Below are 18,696 nucleotides of genomic sequence, written 5' to 3' on the forward strand. Positions count from 1 at the left end.
GTTTTTGCTTAAGCGCTTTTTATTGTTTAGTTGGCTGATGTGATCATCTTGAATCTGTTGAGTGTGTGCATTAAAATCCTCCTACACAAATGTTACAAGTGGTTGCTGGAGTTATTTCAATTATGCATATATTTATGGAAAATACTGAAATGTGTTGTGCACATCCAGCCACAGAACTTTCATCCCTATTTTACATGAAGAACCATTTTCAATACTACCTGCCCTTGCTCTGCTTTTTTTTTCTCATTTTTTTTAAGCTCAATGTTTTTTAATTATCCCTTAATGTTATCACTATAATAAGATTTTAACAGGCAAAATGCTATTAAATTACACCAGAATGCAGGAAATAGGATCAATAATTTTCTAAATTTTCTGGGGGAGGGCCCCCAGACCCCCTGTCAGCATCCCACACAAACCAAATCTCACTCTAAGGTCTGGTCATAAGTTGGCAGGCCTGATGTCACAATAGGAAAATCAGAGCTATTCCTATTGTTACAAAGCCCCACTTCATTGTCAGAGATGTGCGTGCTGGATCACTGAATCACTTGATCTGTTCTTGGTCATACCAGTTGTCACACATGCTTTTCTTACCTCTCTGTGGGTTTGTATGCAAGTAAACACCAATTCAGTGACATTACACATACTGAAAATATAAAAATATTGGTTACAGCTTTAAGCATAATTAGAAAAAAAATATTTCACAATAAAGGCTACTGTATTTAGTTGATGTAGTTTAATTTATTAATATATCCATTTTATTTCTATCATATATTATTTTGTATTCACTGCAAGTCAAAGGTTTGGACACACTTCATTCAATGCTTTTTAAAAAAATCTATTACTTTCCACATTGCAGATTAATACTGAAAAATTTAACACTTGTTTACAACATAATTCCATATGTATTCTTTTATCGTTTTGATGTCTTTAGCATGAATCTACAATGCATAACTTTTTTTTTTTTTTTTTTTTTTTTAAAACACTGAATGAGAAGCTGTGTCCAAACTTTTGACTGGTAGTGTGCGTTGTATATTCTTATCAGTTAAAACATTTTCCCACAAGTGACCAGAGAATAAAACTCGCATACAGAAAACCACAAACAAAATATTTAATTTTGACAATTACATGACCTCTGATGCTCCAAGAGGTAAACGAGACAGTACAAAAAGTTGCCATAAAAGAAGACGATGACAAAAGTGTGATAATGAGTTGGCAGTCCTACTCCCATGTTTAACCTAAGAACAGAACAGCACTGACGAACACACGGAGGAGGCAGCGTTGGAATGTGACGAGTAGTGTGTACCAGGACAGAGAAAGGCTTTGCATCATGGGAGATAACCACATCCTGCTACATGGATCACTGCTCCAGTCATAGTGGAGTTGATACGAGAGAAGAAGAGAAAAATAATCACAAAATCATTAGAATATCTGAGATTCAACCCTGAGATTAACACATGGACAAAACAGTTCTCAAAATCCAAACATTTTGTAGGTTTGCAAGAATAAAACATATTCCAAAATCTGTATTTGGTACAACTGCTTGCGAGTGACAGAAAAAATAATTAAAAATGCTGTGAAAATTCCAGACTTGATGACGCTTCTGCTCATTAAAAACAGTCTAGCCTGTTATGTCACTGCAACAAAACAGAAAATACACAAAACATAAAGATGGCACAAATGGATGACACACAATGTTGTCGGCGTCAGGAGATGTGGGTGTGTGTTCTGCTGCTGGTGAGACACTGAGCAGACCAAGCCTTCAGCCGCCTCTGTGTGGAGATCTGCTGACATCCAGTCGAGGCTTAATGGGCCTCACACTGATCTCACAAAGCACAGCGCTGCCCCTGATGGCGCTCTTTGAAAGTACAGACGTTTAACACCAACACTGAACACAAAGACAAAGAGACAGGCTGAAAGGCAAAAAAAGCCCCAAACTCCATCTGATTCAACAGGTGCTCACACACCGGGAAGTAATCTCAGTACACAAGTCTGAGAGGGTCAGTGTGTCCCTGTGTGGTTGGAGGGATCAGGAACTGGCCTGCCATGCCTCTGGGGTTATAACAATAAAATCTGGTGCAGGAAAGTGCATGCAAGCTGCCTTTAGTCATCACTGTGGTGTACAGTACATCCACTGATTTGTCGTTGCACCACAAGCTAGTGAGAAGTGGGAAAAAAAATTAATGGATACACCTCTTGTATGTCAGATAAGGCTTTTTCAGAAAGGTTCAGGTGCAAATGCACCTCTTAGGCCCAAATCGAGACACAAAAATTGCAGTCAATGATTAGGACCACTAACATGATCATTCCTATTGAACTTAAGACTGATGTAAAGCAAAGGTTCTCAGTGTCAGCACAAAACTGAGTGCTACACCTGCATACTGAAGATCTTGTGTCTGTAGTGACACTAGTGGAGCCAAAAGGGAGCGATTCTGCAGCTGAACCTAGAAGGCTAGTGTGCCTTCAACAGCAGAGTGAATACTGAACTGCAAAGTTTAGAGCTGAAAGTAATGACTGAAGCTCAAACAGAAAAGAAATCCAGGTAAACGGCAATGATTTGCATTTAAAGGAATCGCTTCACTTTTAGGGGAAACTGTCTGCTCTCTTAATCTAATCTTGTCCTAACAGGGCACACTAAAAAATACACTGAAATTCTATTAATATTACCTGATATAGAGGCTGCACGGGTGAAAACAATACAGACACATTTAAGTGCTCCCAGCCTGAAGTAGGAGGTCAAAGTGCTTTAAGCCAAATGAAAAAAAAAAACAGACCCACATGGTCTCATTCTGAAGGTTGGATATGGTTCTTGTAAGGGCGACTTGTGAGCCTCAGAGAGTCACATGACAGCCCGACGTAAACGAGGGTTGGAGGCTGAAGAAGGTAATACTGCAGCCGGAGCAGAGGACCAAAGTGCTCCCTGTGAAATACATTCAAACACACACTGTCCGGCTCCCTCATCATCATCAACCGGGCCCCACATTCAGCGTGAGGTCGTTTGGGTGAGTTAGACTTCTGCACTGGAAACAAAAACGCAATGTGATGCGTGAGGATCTAAGAAGGTGTTGCATTTAACATGGAACCCTGCTGCGTTGACACCAATCAGGTACCTTGGGGGGGGCGGGGTCTCAACCCCTCAAATCCTTTGTTTTCTGTCTCATCTGGTTTAAAAAAACCACCATCTCCTTGACTGGCTTGACATTTCAACATCAAATTGCTTTACCAATAACTTAAAAAAAAAATAAAAAAACCAACACACACACTCAAACCTCTTTGACAACTGCTAAATGTCCAGGAATAAATAAACCAAATATAATCAAATATTTAGAAAATCTTTACAAAATTAAATATCTTTGATTGTTATTCATATTTAATTCAGGAAAAAAAAACATATAAATAACTACACAACTGACAAATTCAGCATGTTACTTTAAGAGTAGTTTTCCTCGGTCCACAGGTGGTGTTGGCTGAGGAGTACCGTCAGACTGGACTGAGGGAGGCTCCTGCAGTCACAGTGTCGGGGGTCAACAGTGCAGTTGAAGAGCAGAGGGTGAAGTTAAGGTTTGCGGGTGCTAGCTGTCAGTCAGAAGAACCCTGGTCCACTGTCGCCATGGTTACCAGCAGAAATGGGGAAGGAGAACAAACGCAGGTGAAGGTTCTAGATGAAGAAAAAAAAACTGAAGTGACCATTTGAACATGTTTTAATGTTTTTCAGGGAGAAAAAACATGCAGGCTTGTTTGGTTGAAAAACAAGCTCATACCATACATTTCACAGCAGTAACTGCTGCTACTGTCAGTATTTGGCAAACAACCTTCTTTAATTTAATTTCTGAGTGTGAATTATTAACTAGCTGCGAGCTACATTTCCTCGTGATCACTCATAAAATTGCAATTCAAGGCTGCGATTAACAGATATATTCATTAATGATTAATCTGCTGATAATTTTTTTCAGCTTATCAGTCAATTGTTTTATGAATGAAACTTCTGAAAACTGCACAGGTGTTCTCAGCATCCTACAACACAAGCTAACATCTTTAGATATCTTGTGTTATGTGGCCAACAGTCCAAACTAGGCTACAGCAATGCATCCAGATTAGATTCTCACTGCAAACCTCAGCGCTCCCTTCAGATTTATTGCTCAGATCTGTTTTTCTGCAGTTGGTCACACTTTTTTATTTTGCCAATGTCAGATTCCAGTGTGAACTGGTCATAGTCCTGAACTGATCACACGTGCAATACAACAAGATGTCACAGACGTAAAGTAAAACATCAAGTCAGATTATGTGGTTCAATGAAAAGCTGTTCTGCAGTGGAAGCTGAAAAATAGGGAGGAAGACAGAGACAAGTTTTCTTTCTTTATGCTTCCAAAGACAGAATGATTATGATTTCAACCCCCTCAAGTTGTGCTCGTACCAAAGTTTCACCTCAGTGCCTGTGCACAATTGTAACGGCTGACAATTTGCACTGATGTAAAAGTTACATGAAATCCAACATAATTGTTCAGACAGAAGTAGCACGGCCAAATAAGAGAGTGCAGTACTCTGCCAAGGCTACTTAGTTGCGTCATTTCCGACAGATGAAATTTTTAATAAAAAATTACCTTGCGATGAGCACAGGCATGTATTATGCATGTGTAAATTCTGTACGGATACCGAATCGTGTGACCTAAATAGGTAGCGGGCGGCGAGAATTGATGGGACTCAGAAACACCTTTACAATTTAATCAATTGTTCCTTGAATGATTTCCGATGAATAAGATTTGTAGCCTAGCCGTGCTAGACCCAGCTCTGAAGACACAAGGGTCTAGGAACTCTCGACAGGGAGGGAGGCGGGCTAAAAGGTTGTCTTTCAAATCACTCTGCAGCAATTGGGTAGGTATACAACCAATCAGCGCAACGAATAGGCTGACGTAGTTCCTAGAGCGCTGGAAATCAGAGGATGCGGGAGTTCGGTGAAGCCTTATTCATACAGTCAATGGGTGAAGCTCAAGTATATTACAGACATGTTAACAGAAAGATTATTCAGAGTGGGTGCTAATGGAGCTCAACGACTGTTGTCATTTTTGTTGTCGACCCTGGTAGAGAATTAAATTCGTTGCCATGGGTTGTCTAGCGCGGCTAGGCTAGTTGTTTCCGGTTGTTTCTGTCAGAATCGTCACGCCTCTGTCGTCACTTAGTTACGCCCGCCTTCTGACTCTACACTTCATGGTGATTCGTCCAGCCAGTTTTAGGAGCATCCAACCTCGAGGCTTACCGAGGGTAACTAGACCCACCCTGGCAGAGAATTAAATTCGTTGCCATGGGTTGTCTAGCGAGGCTAGGCTATAATATTTGTAGTAGGATTGCAATCATGTGATCATCAGCAGGCAGCTGACGTAGTGTTAACTTGATGTCATAGATACAGTGACGCCATGCCGCTATCTCGCAAAGATACAGAAAACTTTAACAAATCCATGGATCCAAACCGCATCACTGCCAAAAATCTAATCAGGGTTAGGTTTTTTTTTGAGTAACAGACAGGCAAACAGACGGACAGACAAACAAACGTACTCCGATTGTCGCATAACTCCGTTGCATTCCTTGGTGGAGTGAAAATTAGACCTGTATATGACTTAGAAACATGACACAAATTACAACTGCACAGATCAGATTCCTGTGATTTGTGTTACTCGCATTATTATAAGAAGGATGAAGCAGTGTATAGAGAATGGATGGATGGATGGATATTATAAGAACAAAACATCTAAATCACATAGAAACAAAAAGTCCACTTTGGGCCTCTTGTGCATTCAGTATGCACATTATGAAAATGCCTGAGTAGAGCTTCCTTAGCTCTCTCTTAATCAACACCAGCACTAACAGTAAGAAATAGTTCTCTGTAGTCAGAGCAGCAACATAAGCTGTCATCATTTCCTTGGAGAGGCCAGTATGTGTGAGCTTTGCCAGTCACACTTGGATAATGGCAGCAGCTGATGATGATGAAACAAAACAGAACAAAGGTAGTCACATTACTTCAGAGATTCAGTAACGGTTCAGTTTTGTAAAGTCTAACGTAGAACAGACCGCCCTGCTGTGTGAGGTTTGTCAAAACTAAAAGAGGAAACATAGCAAACCACTACGAGACATGGAGGTACAGCAGCAGGGGACTGGGAACAATGGGCCTCTTTGAGATTCAGATGCTCGTCCAAATACCACAGTCACAACTACAAAGCAGCCAATATTTGCTGCCACACTTTGCAGTGTCACCCTGCATAAGAAAACAAGGAACAGGTGGAAGGACATTACTCAAACGTTGGCATGTTGTATCAGGAACATCATGGTGCCCATTTCCACAGCAGAACAGACTGCCTTTACTAGTAGATCCAAATCCATGTTCATTTTATGTACTGTGATCAAGAATATTCACTGATGACAAGACAACATTGTCTTGTTCAATAAGACAATGACCCCAAACACACCTCCAGGCTGTGTAAGGGCTGTTTGACCAAGAAGAAGAGTGATGGAGTGCTGCATCAGATGACCTGGCCTCAACAGTCACCTGACCTAAACCCAATCCAGATGGTTTGGGATGAGATGGACCGCAGAGTGAAGGCAAAAGGGCGAACAAGAGCTCAGGAACTCCTTCAAGACTGTTGGAAAACCATTTCAGGTGACTACCTCATGAAGCTCATCCAGAGAATGCCAAGAGTGTTCAAAGCAGTGATCGAAGCAAAAGGTGGCTAAAACCTAAAACATGTTTTGACCATATATGCCTTCAGCGAGAATCTACATCACAAATAGTCATGAAAATAAAGAAAAAACACTAAATGAGAAAGTGTGTCCACACTTTTGACTGCCAGTGTATATTAAAAAATATGATGTCAATGAATAAAAATTCTACGATGACGTCTAAACAGGATTGTTCAGATTAATATTTCAGGTTCTTAGAAGAGAAAACTATCTACTGAGAATTACATTAATTATCAAGAAGCAGCAGCAAAACAGCTTAAATGATGAACACTGAAGCAGAAGCCAACATTTATAATAAGATCTGCTGATGTAACATTATTAGGTGATGTGGATTTAATGTCACTTTCTGTTGGATGCCTTTCATGTTGCTGTCAGACAGAATGAGTCACTTCCATGATTAATGATGGAACTGCATCTGAATCGTCCTCTTGAAGTTCACTAAAGAAATATCACAATGTTAACGTTCTCCATGTGAACCTCAGACAGTGAATAGATCTTTAGTGAATAAGTGAGTAAGTCATCTTCTGAATGCGCTGCTGTTCTTCAGTGGAGAGAGCAGCTAGCTGCGGCAGCAACGCCAAATGAATTATTGAGGACAGTCTGCTGTTCTACTATGCGTGTTCATGATAACAGGCAAGCATTACTTCTCTACTGACCTCAAAATAGTCAGAAGTAATATTGGTAACCAAGGCAACCACACTTAAAGTAGACAATGGCCTCAAAATGCTTAAATGATATAAAAATGAAAAAAAAGAAAATACAAGACTAATATGACACTGATGAAAACTCGACTAAACCACCAAAAGCCAAAGGACTAAACATCTTCTAGACTAAAATCTAATCAAATTCTGGTACCAACGTTAACACAGATTCAAAGCATGAACCACACAACTGCAAAAATGTGGTTGATTGTATGCTACTGGCGCACAGCTCCTCTGCAGAATAAAGTGGTGGTTTTCTTTTGCTAGTCGTGCACAAACAGCCCCAGTCAGTAGGAAAAGGCTCACAGTTTTAATAAAGGAATAAGCTCATGAGTCTTTCTGATATGCAAACAAATGTATTCGTCGCTTTTATTAATTAAAAATTACAAAAAACACACAATATAAACAGCTGTGGACATTATTTTTGAAATGGTAAAAAGACTTAAATACTGAATGTCAACAGAATTTTCACCTGCAGAGCTTTATTCCACCTCTCATTTCATCATCACTCTACTTAAGATATTTCTCTGCCAAGGAACACGGCAAAGTTTTGTGATGATCAATGTACGTTTGTCTGTCTGTCAGTCAGTTAGCAACATTACTCAAAAATGGCCAAACGGATTTGGATGAAATCTTCAGGGAAGGTCAAAAATGACACAAGGACCAACTGATTAGCTTTTGGCGGTAATGTGGCTTATAGTCTGGATCCATGGATTTGTTAAAGATTTCTGTATCATTGCGAGACAGCGGCACGGCGTCACTGTAACTATGACTACAAATGAACACTACGTCAGCTGCCTGCTGATGATCACATGATTGTCATCCGACTACAAATCCACCACTGTGGACTTATCAGGACTTATCCGTCAGAAGTGACACAAAGTACAATTGATTAAATCATGGGAGTGTTTTTCAGTCCCATTAGTTCCCACTAGCTGCTACATATTTAGGTCATGCAATTCAGTATCTGTACGTAACGTACACATGCATCACACACACCTGTGTTCAGCGCAAGGTGATTTTGTTTGTGGGTACATCTATATTAAATGGCCACACTCAATGCTGCCATGATTTCTGATCATCAATAACTACTGAACAAAAGCTGCATTTCTAAAAAAAATATGCTGCATTTCTGACAATGCCATATGGGGGAATGAACAGCCTTGGCAGAGTACTGCGCTCTCTGAGTGCTTGTCTTATTTAGTAATTATTGGTGAGAAAAAGCAAAACATGCCTGAAAGTTCTGACAGCTAAGGAAAGGTGTTCGGTGCAGCTATCGGTGGTTAAATGGTGTAAAACCTAAAGACGCATCTTTAAACTCCTCCCAGTTTTTTTGTTTACAGATTGTTATTAATTTGTTGTATTTGAGTCAAAGCGCAGATATGTTACTTGAGGCATTTCCTCAGACTAAATTCCACAGTACTATATACCTGTTTCTGACAGGCTGAATGTCGCAATGTGAATCTAAATGCATTTAAAGCCCACTGTGCAGCGTGCAGTATCCTGTGAAAGTAGAGCAGGTATTTACTAACCTCATGAGGTTTCTGTTCACTGTCACCTGTCTTCCCGTCGGTTCCCTGGAGGAGCTTTGAATGTCTTGTTCTGAGAACAGATCAGAAAGCAGAAGGTTAATATTTAATTCTCACAGCTCCACAGCATCTTTTAAACAGCTGCGAGCCAAGTCTTCTCCAACACCAGAGACACAGCCAAGCCTCAAGATTTTAGCAAAAAACACTTTAAACCAGGCAGGGCCAGTTGAAAGTGCATTTATAGCTGCTCACCTTGTGCTTCTTACACTTCATGGAGAAATTTTCTTCAATGAGAACACAGTCTGCTAGAACAAGAACAGAACAGGAGGTGAGGATGCCGCACTGATTCACCGCAAAGGTTCAACCGCCTACACTTGCAAGTTTAGGCCTAGCGGAAGTGATAACCGCCAACAGCAGTTCTCAAAGGAGCTATTTCCAGACCACTGCACGCACACACAGGAACTCTCACACAATTGCACAGAGCACCAGTGGAAGGTGTGTGAATTCAACTTTAGATTTTAATAAGTACAAAGTTAATTTGAGGCATCACACGTCTGCCAGAAAAAAATATAGGTTCTATTGTGCAACGAAAAAGTACTTCTCCACGCATCAGAGTGAATACAAGCTTGGATGTGCAGATAACAGAAAAAGACATAAATGGTTTCTAAAAAGCTCTTGAATCTCAGAAACATATCTGAAAACCCGGACAAATACAAACAAAACCTACATACTATTAAAAGCGAATAACTTTTTTTTATTTTATTTTTATATCCCTTATTAATCCCACAAGGGGAAATTCTGATTTTTGCATATCCCCCCATCTGGGGGGGCCAGAGCGCAGGGTCAGCCTGTGTGTGTGCTCCAGGGTACAGCGCCCCTGGAGCACACACATTCACACACTGATGGCGGGAGCTGCCATGCAAGGCGCTAACCACGCCCCATCAGGAGCAATTAGGGGTTAGGTGTCTTGCTCAGGGACACCTCGACATGAGCACGACGGGCCGAGGGGTTGAACCGCACTCCGGTTGATGGCCACTCTACCCACTGAGCTATGCCAACAGCTAAAGAATAAAAATGAAAATCTACATCAAAAACGTACTAAAGAGGAGAGTGAGGAATCCTACTTCATTTACTCGATGCACACTCACCTGACTCCAGAGCACACCTGTAGTGGCATTTGTTGGGACAGCCTTTGAAGAAGCAGCCCAGTGTAGCACCTGGACTGTGGCACGCCGAACAAATCTGAGAACACAGAGGATGGAGTCAAAAGAACAGAAAAAGCACATTTATTCACCTGTGATTCCTACTTATCGTGTAAAAACATGAGAAACGAGATGGCATTAAGGTGATTACTTCTTAGTCTTTTAATTAAAATACTGCCTTAAGTAGTTATGAATTTGATTGGATGTCTTAATATAAAACCACCCAGTCATTATCAACACAGCACACCAGGGAAGCTCCTTAAAGACCTTTGAAAATAAAAACCAAAGGCTGTAATTATCAGCAATCAGGCACTTCAGTGGCCTTGTACGGTCATTAAATTCATGAGGGTTTAGGAATCTGACCATCTTAACAGCTTATGAAGACGAAATCTGCCTTAACATACTTGACAGTAAAACACCAGATTTGAGCTCCAGTTATCTGGTAGCAGCAAGGTGGTACTTGTAGCCAAACTAAGGGGAACATGGCTGAGCCTCCTGCAGCCCTGCTAGTGGCCACTAGTAGCGTAAAGATGTATCAGTGCTCACGCTATCTCCTGGAATCATACTGCCAAATGTTTTGGAACAAACTATTTACTATGAGGAAAGGTGAGATGACAGTGTGCGGGTGCAGTGCTGAAACAACAATCTGATTACAGACTAGAGAAGCACTTGGAGAGCGCAGACCTCCGCCATGCCATCCGTTTGTCTCTGTACAATTGAGAGATGGCCTGGTGGCCATCTCTCAATTGTCCTTCGACCTTCAAAAAAATCCTGGATCCAGACGGTGATCCGGATCACCTCCAAAATCTAATCGAATTGTTACTTTTGCTCTTAGGGACACCCTGTAAAAATTTGGTGAAAATCCGTCCATGACTTTTTGAGGTATGCTGTTAACAGACAGACAAACAAACTCCGGTGATTACATAACCTCCTCGCGGAGGTAATTAACAGACAGACAGCCATGGCCATAAGTTTGGACACAAGTACCATGACACTTGTGAATCTTAGAAAATACCACAAAATTGTCACTTACAATACAGTACACAACTCCTGAGAACTATATTAAGTTTCATATTTTAAAAAAAACATCAAAAGAGTTTGGTGTCATTTTGTTATTCTTACCAAATTTGGTTGTGAAAGTACTGCATTTTTTTGTTATTTTCTTCTAATATGTTTTGGGAACAAAGTTGTTCCAATTGTTGGAATTTATTGATAATATTATATCCCTTGTTGATTTGTTGACTAATTAAACTGGTGCTGTCAAAAAATATTAGTTATGTTCTGTAATAGACATCAAAACAGACATAGTAAGTCATGCTGTTTCCAAACTTAGGGCCATGGCTGGAAGTTGGTTTACAGTGATTGTTTAACCCTCTAAACCCAAAGCCTGTCGGGGGTTTCAAAGGCATGACAAAAATTACATCATTTGTCAAAGCCTGAAATAGACAGAAACAATAGTCGGATTTTCAGCTTTGAATCCAATCCTGTGTGACTTGATTCAAAAAAGATTATCAAATCTAACTTTAATTATTTTTTAAATTCAGAAACTTATATTTGGAAATTTTTATATATAGCAAAATTAATTCAATTATGTAGCATCACCATTTTCTGCATATGTTGGCATTTGGAAAAATGTACCTGTTGAGTCCAGGTTTCTGCAATTTTTGTAAAATAATCAAAGAAAGTCAACTTTTTCCTCATGATGTATGGCATTATTTTTGTCATATTGCACAGAATACATTTTTGTACTTCGACCTTGCTTTTTCTGTTCCTTGCAGTGAAAATTTTGTAAAAAAAAAAAAAAACTGACAGAAGGAGATAACTGCTTGGAGATCAGAGACTAAAGCAACTTTTTTGTCAGTATGGACAGATTCCAATACTCAAAAGTGAATATTTGTATTTTTTTGTAAGTTCTTTGTGTTTGACTCCATACATCCACAGGACTGGAAGTGCTGCCTCACAGGAGAGCACAAAAATCCATATATAAGAAACAGTCTTGAGGTGCACTAACTAGCAAGCTTTTAAATGCACGGTGTTCCTCAGCTGGTGGCCGCCCAGTTGGTTGACACAAGTGCTAAAACTGCTACTTTAATTAGGTGATAACAGGTGGTTGTATGATGTGAACTACACAGCCTCACTGACATCATCTGACGTCATCAACAGATGACTGAGACGTAGTTGTGAAATGTAGAAAACAAAAATTAGTAAGTGGACAATGAGTTAACATTTGTATGTGAAAGCACTGTTTCCAAAGTGATGAGTGCAGATTTAACAAACATAAATACGGACATGAAAACAAGGCCATATTGAGCTAAAGAGCTGGTGGCACTAATTTTCCAATCCAGCAGCCACCAAGCCAATGTGGAAGCAGAGGGTCCCAACAAGAAGATGTGACTGAAAGACAGTCAAACCTCATGCAGTGAAAGTTAATTCAGAAACCAAGAAGGAAATACAACATTTTTATTAGCAAGATCCGTTATTCTGAGGAAGGTTGCAGTTTCCTCATCGTTTAAACTGGAGCTTCTGCTTTACTGGAAAACATGAGATGTTTGTGGAGCAATGACGGTTTGTGTAGCAAATTAAGTTTGATATCTGATCTTCATGGGATTAGATCGTTAAGTTTTCGTTGTGAAGAATAGTTTGCTTTAGTCAATGACGTCTGTTTCTGTTTGCAATTCATAAGGTCTGTACCTTACTATGCTAAGCACTTTGAGATGACATATGTTGTGAATCTGCGCTATAGAAATAAAACAGAATTGAAAAATTCAATGGCAATATTTCAAGCAACAAACATCTTTTCGACATAAGATTTTTTATCAAATGCTTCAACTTATCTAAACAAATGTTTTTTGTCAGTATCACTATGAAACTCTTGCATCATGGACTCATTAGTTTCATTTCTTTTAGAAAAAATTTATCACTTGAACTAATTGGTAAAACAGTCAACAGATAAATGGATAGTAAAGTAATCGTACGTAGCCTACAGAAAGTTTACCGTTGATTAAAATGTTGCAAATAAAAGGGTTCTCTGATTGAGTGTGGGGGTAACAAATAACAGGGTCTCAGTGTTGTTTGCCTGCATTAAGAATTCCTGATCTTTTTCAAACTGACTGAATTTTCACTTATTCATGTTTCCTCCTGCTTTGTTTCAAAAACACATCTAAAATCTACCAGTGGGAAGAAACAGACTGAAGTGCATTGAGACATATAGTTCACTTCAGCTGCATCATACCAGCCACATCTTCATGTAATTTGTGTAATGATATGTTCATATTACATGTGTTAAGTGCAGTTTTACCGTCTCCTGGGCCACCTTGACGGCCTCCTCTAGTCCGTAGACTTTGCCCTTCACAAGGAACACGCCTGCAGACCAGATGCCGCAGTCTTCATGGAGCCAGTACTCGCAGGGCTCCAGAGGCAGCACAGGTGGGCTATACCAGTCCTCCACATCTGCAGAACCAGCAGCATCTGACCGGGCCCGCTTAGCTGCAGGGCTGCCTGTGCTGTTGCCGGCCCACCGTTGGTTCTCCAGGAGGCCCTTCTGCTTCAGCTGGGTGCCCGGCCTGAGGGCCCAAGATTGGGGCCGAATGGCACGCTTCCTCCCTCTGCCCCTCCTACTGCAGGATGAAGAGTCAGAATCACTGTAGTCATCCTCCTCTTTGAGGCCTGAGGTGCTGGCTGGTGTTTTGGTGCTCGGTTGGTAGCCCTCAGGGTAGTAGGGGCCGTGGAGGTCCCCCAAGTCCATGGCGTTGGCCGACTGCCCACACAGGGAGCAGACCAGAGATCGCTGGTGCTGGCTGAGCATTGACACCCGGCCCAGCTGCAGGCAGGAGGTGCTGGGTACGACTGCAGAAATAAAGCCGCTGGTGTGAGCCTGCTGCTGCTGCTGGCCCTTCTTGTGTGTTGTGTTTACCTCCTCGGGGTAGTTGATTACAGTGCACAGGGATGGCGACGACTGCTGACGCTCCACACGGATGAACGGAGAAAAGCTGTCCAACCTCAAGTCTCTTTTCTCCTCCTTGTAATTTATGTACTTCAGCTTGATCTCGGGCTCCTTGGGGGAGAACATTAAGGAAGACTGGCCCTGTTTGGGTTTCTTTCGCCTGCGTTTGGGAGTGCGAGCTCCTTTCGTCTTGGCAGTGGGAGATGTTTTGCTACCAGGGACTTTGCTTTTGGCTTTGCCTGGACTTTTCTTTGGAGATTTTGAAGGTGGTAGAGAAAACCTTTCCACATGAATTTCCACTGAGGGGTCAGGCAGAGAAAGCACCTCGGGCTCTTTCTTTGAGTTCTTGTGCACAGCTAACGGAGGACTTGACTGTGATGAAGTTTTCCTCTTTGACTTCAGGGGGCTGCTCTGTAATGGCTGCACAGGGGGAGACACATTCCCTGGTTCTCTCTTTGACCTCCTGTGCACAGCACACGGTGGACTTTTTGGAGGTACGCTGCTGTGTGCCTTAGAATTATTAATGATTTCAGAATCAGAGGTAGAGTCCTTGCAAGTGTCAGTATTAACGTTCCTAGATTTACCCCTTGTCACTGGAGCTACCGCTTTTCGTTTTGTTTGTTTCACTGAGAAAGGTGCCTTCACTTTGCCTCTCCTTTTATTCAATAAGACAGCATTAGTTCTCCTAGGACTGGCTAAGGTGGATTCCCTAGCTGCTGACTGGAAAGCACTGGCTTTCTTATGGGTGCGTATACACCCTGATACGTTATACCTGCTTGAATTTATGTTCATTACTATGGCCTCTAACCGCGTCCCTCTGCCGGAACGCAATGGCAGTTTCCTTTCTTTTAAAGTTCTCTGTATCACCTTTGCATTCCCATTCATGTGAGGAACAACAGTTTTGGGTTTGTTTTCCGAATCATCGGACACACAAACATCATCTGTCAAGTCAATCAAAGGCTCCAACACAGTCTTTCGTCTATGGGTTCGCTGTTTATTCTCATTGCTTGAATCCAACCTTGTGATGCCATCACTGATGCCAGAGTTTGGCTCAATGGTCTCCTCTGTACTCAAGTCATCACACGCAGCCTCCTCAGCTAGATAACAGTTGTCACCGCTGGGCGAGCTAGAGGCTTGAGGCAGGATGAACACATCCTCCACATCGTCCAGTGAGGTAGCCGAGGGGGAGACGGGGTCATCCAGTGGACTGATATACTCCCTACTCAGGGAAGACAGGTCTCTAACACTTGTACTGTCTGAGACAACCACCACCGGGTCCTGTTTCTTTGACATGATGAAGACAACGTCAGAGCCCCCTCTCCCCTCATCCTCCCCTGTGACAGAGGTGAGAGTCTGCGGTGATGCTCCTGAACTTGACCAGCTGTCTCCTTGACCATTCTCCAAAACTCTGCTGTTTTGCTGAGTAAGGCTGTGCTCCTCTTCACCTTGTAGAGACTTTTCTAAATCCCCATCACTGGAAATGACCTCACCATTAACCTCATGGGGCTCCTGCGCTAGAGATCCTCCCACATCGTTCTCTGGTCCCAGAAGAGCCTGAGACGACAACTGAGCGACGAGGTCCACTGGCCCATCGACCGACTCCAAATAATGCTGGTTCAATGCATTGCCAGTCTCCCCGACCCCCTTATCTATGTCACAAGGAGGGTGGATGGAGAAACTGCTGATAGGCGGCACGCTGTAGAGAGGCAAATGTTGAGATAGGGAGTCTTGGGTGGAGAAGACGTGAGACCTGCTCACATAGGAGAGGGTGACTGTAGTGTGGGAGAAGGCATTGTCTGGTTGAATTTGATCCCCTGATTGGAGCGTGATATCCGAGGTGCCACTCTCTGAGAATTGTAGTCCATGGTTGCTGGTCCCGGAGTTTGGGTACCAGCCGGGGCTCTTGACAACTCGCACAGCATCGAGCGCTGCAGAGTTGAGGACACATTCCCCCCCTCTCCTGGTCAGGTCGATCACAGTGGGGATGCTGGAGGTGGAGAGGTCTTGAGGCTGTAGATCATCTATGCTCCCAGGTGGCTGCTCCATAACAACTACCACAGATGGAGAGGAGAAAAGAAGCTGGTTTAAGTTATGAATGTAGGGACAGAAAATCTATCTGTGAAAGTATATTACTGGCCTTTCTACTGCTGTCCAGCTCAGCAGATTTCCTACGATCAATTCCCTTTTATTTTTAGAAACCTGAGGTCACAGTTTGACTTCTGACCACTGAGCTGCCTATCGCTATTCTATCACTTTGTGTGCTGTTCACCCATTTATAAAAAGTCCATTTTATTGTAAACAGAAGCAGGCATTTCAAACAAGCTCTTGCAGCTAAAGTCACACCGCTGACATTAGCTAGGAAACTGAGGTGTGATTTTTATTAACGCTGGAGAACATAGCAAGGGTTAACAGTAAATTTACAATTTGGCTTATTTCCAAACTATCCAAATACTACCAAACACTTGGAATGTGAAATCTTTATGTTCTGAGGATAATGTCTCTTCAGACAACCGGCACACTTTTTACCTCCAACGCTGACAGGTCAGGTTTGCTGACGAAATTTAGCTTAGCTTAGCCACAGCTAGCGTTAGCAAGCTAGCTAGCTAGGCCTGGCCAAGCTCCGGCAGCGCTCCCCTACGTTGAACTGCGTTGATTTTTTTGACAGTTTAAAAGAGTTTCCGGTAAAGCTGGGATATCACAGACCGTATGACACGACTTCCAACTTGTACTATTCGATACCAATCACTCTTTATTTCGGCGACGTCTACTTCTTGAAAAAAAACTTATTACTTTGATAAAATGCCGACTTATGTAGCTTAGTTATACGCAATGTTCTTTACCACCTCCTCCGACTGGTTTCAACTTTGTTCCAAGAACGGCCAGCGCAATCTTAAAATGTATTTTTAAATGATCATTTGTTTTATTTCATGACCTCCGAATTGTAAAGTGGGTCTTAACAGCTAAAAGAAACACACTTTGCTTTGTTGTACAAGCGAAAATTTAACGGCAAGCAATGCGTTACTAAATTGCGGCTTACTTTTCATTGAGTTTGGCAGCACATTCTCTCCATTAAAGAGCACGGTGCGCAGCGGGGCAAGGCCCGGCTGGATGGAACAAAGACAGAGCGGAGGTAATGACTGCGCTGAGCTGCTCATCAAAACTTACCCGGACGGGAGAAACCGTAGCGTTTTTAACGTCCAGTTAAGAATCCGACCCAGCCTGCATCTCTTACAGCAACACGTTTTCTCTACTGAATCCCCTTAAAAAAATACTATACAGACAGACAGCCCCCAATAAAATAAAGATCCACACACTTTCCAGGAACACTCTGACAGCAGCTCCGTCAAGCCGCTCACTACATAATCTGTCACATCCGGGCCCCTCCTTCATCATAAAACAGTTCGTAATACGTTTTAATCATTTTAAATTTGAAACTATATGAATTGAAACATAGTATTTAATCATTTAAAAATAGTAAACGAGAAATTGCACTGCATTTTCAAGTGTTAGCAAGGGGCAACCCGGTGTTCAGTATGATCTGCACGCACAGATGTCACAGTTTTCAAAGAAAAAAAGTTTAAGCAGGCAACAAGCAGGGATGATGAGGGATTTGTCTGCTTTTTCTTGGAGTAACAGAAGCATTTAGCAAAGCTGTGTAATTCCGGGTGACTTGACATGTAAAGTAAGCATCAGTGAGAACAGTTGTCACTCAGCTGTGGAACAGAGATGCATTATGGGAGCCACTGGTCTGACCTGTTTCGGGCCAAATTATTGATACCTGTGGGGTTGTTAACACTGACCTCTGACGCCCAGACTGCTCCTTTATTTTCCACAGTTACTTTCTTTGTAGGTTGTGATTATTATTAAAACTACTACATAAAAATAAACAAATTAAAAATATAACAAATGTGATTAAAGGGCCATTCCCCCAAGTAGTATTCCACTGTCGTTAAATTATGATTGGCCTTTGAAAAAGCACAGATGAGAAGTCCTGAAGAGGTTGTGGACAAAAGGTAACAGCTACTGCAGGATTAAAGGTACAGTGTGTGCCACAGAAATATACCAGAGCAATCAGCTGTAACTGAACATAAATCAGAGGAAACCAAAGTTAGATCATCAAGTAGGGCAACTGTTCAGGAAGCCCAGAAGCTAAGTCAATCTTCAGTGATTTTGACAATTAAGTTTTGGCCTGCTTTATTAGGTAATTATATGGCCCTTTGTTGTAGAGCAGGGGTGTCAAACTCATTTTAGTTCAGGGGCCACATCCAGCCCAATTTGGTCTGAAGTGGGCTGGACCAGTAAAATCACAGCATTATGGAGAAACAAAATGAGAAAAAATAAGACAAACAACACGAAATGAAATTTAAAAAAAAAGCGAACATTGCACAAAGAACAAAAAAAAATCACACAAGTCATACAAACAAGACAAAACTGGCAAAAAAGAAACAGAACTACAAAAACATGAGACAACTAAAAAAGACTAAACAACAAAAACAAGGCACAAAAAGACAAAATTGAAAACTAAAATAACAAAAAAATGAGACGAATGACACAAAAGAAAAAACAGAGACAAAACATTTCATTAAAAACTTACA

The 18,696-nt window shown here is 41.6% G+C and overlaps 1 protein-coding gene across 2 annotated transcripts; it reads right to left on the minus strand.

The window, feature by feature from the left end:
* Nucleotides 1-1,094: 1,094 nt before the first annotated feature.
* si:dkey-94l16.4 (transcription factor 20) lies at nucleotides 1,095-17,452 on the minus strand. Of its 2 annotated transcripts, none has more exons than XM_022221702.2 (6): nucleotides 17,267-17,452; nucleotides 13,457-16,152; nucleotides 10,105-10,198; nucleotides 9,209-9,258; nucleotides 8,960-9,029; nucleotides 1,095-3,655 (listed from the first exon to the last, which is right to left on the minus strand). In XM_022221702.2, the coding sequence occupies exons 2-5, from the start codon at nucleotides 16,145-16,147 to the stop codon at nucleotides 8,982-8,984; spliced, it is 2,883 nt and encodes a 960-aa protein (XP_022077394.2). In that variant the 5' UTR covers nucleotides 16,148-16,152; nucleotides 17,267-17,452; the 3' UTR covers nucleotides 1,095-3,655; nucleotides 8,960-8,981. The 2 variants fall into 2 exon arrangements, with proteins under 2 accessions (XP_022077394.2, XP_022077393.2); XM_022221701.2 differs by having other exon boundaries at nucleotides 9,209-9,261.
* Nucleotides 17,453-18,696: the final 1,244 nt, after the last annotated feature.

This window comes from Acanthochromis polyacanthus, chromosome 19 (genome assembly GCF_021347895.1).
Source record: "Acanthochromis polyacanthus isolate Apoly-LR-REF ecotype Palm Island chromosome 19, KAUST_Apoly_ChrSc, whole genome shotgun sequence".
Taxonomy (NCBI): domain Eukaryota; kingdom Metazoa; phylum Chordata; class Actinopteri; family Pomacentridae; genus Acanthochromis; species Acanthochromis polyacanthus.

Bases quoted from the DNA above. Each gene is read 5' to 3' on its own strand.
- si:dkey-94l16.4 (XM_022221701.2), bottom strand. From the start codon at position 16,147: ATGGAGCAGCCACCTGGGAGCATAGATGATCTACAGCCTCAAGACCTC. The intron at 10,199-13,456 runs GTAAAACTGCAC...CTGTGTTCTCAG, and splicing joins TCAAGGTGGCCCAGGAGACG to ATTTGTTCGGCGTGCCACAG. The intron at 9,262-10,104 runs GTGAGTGTGCAT...TTCTTGTTCTAG, and splicing joins CAGGTGTGCTCTGGAGTCAG to CAGACTGTGTTCTCATTGAA.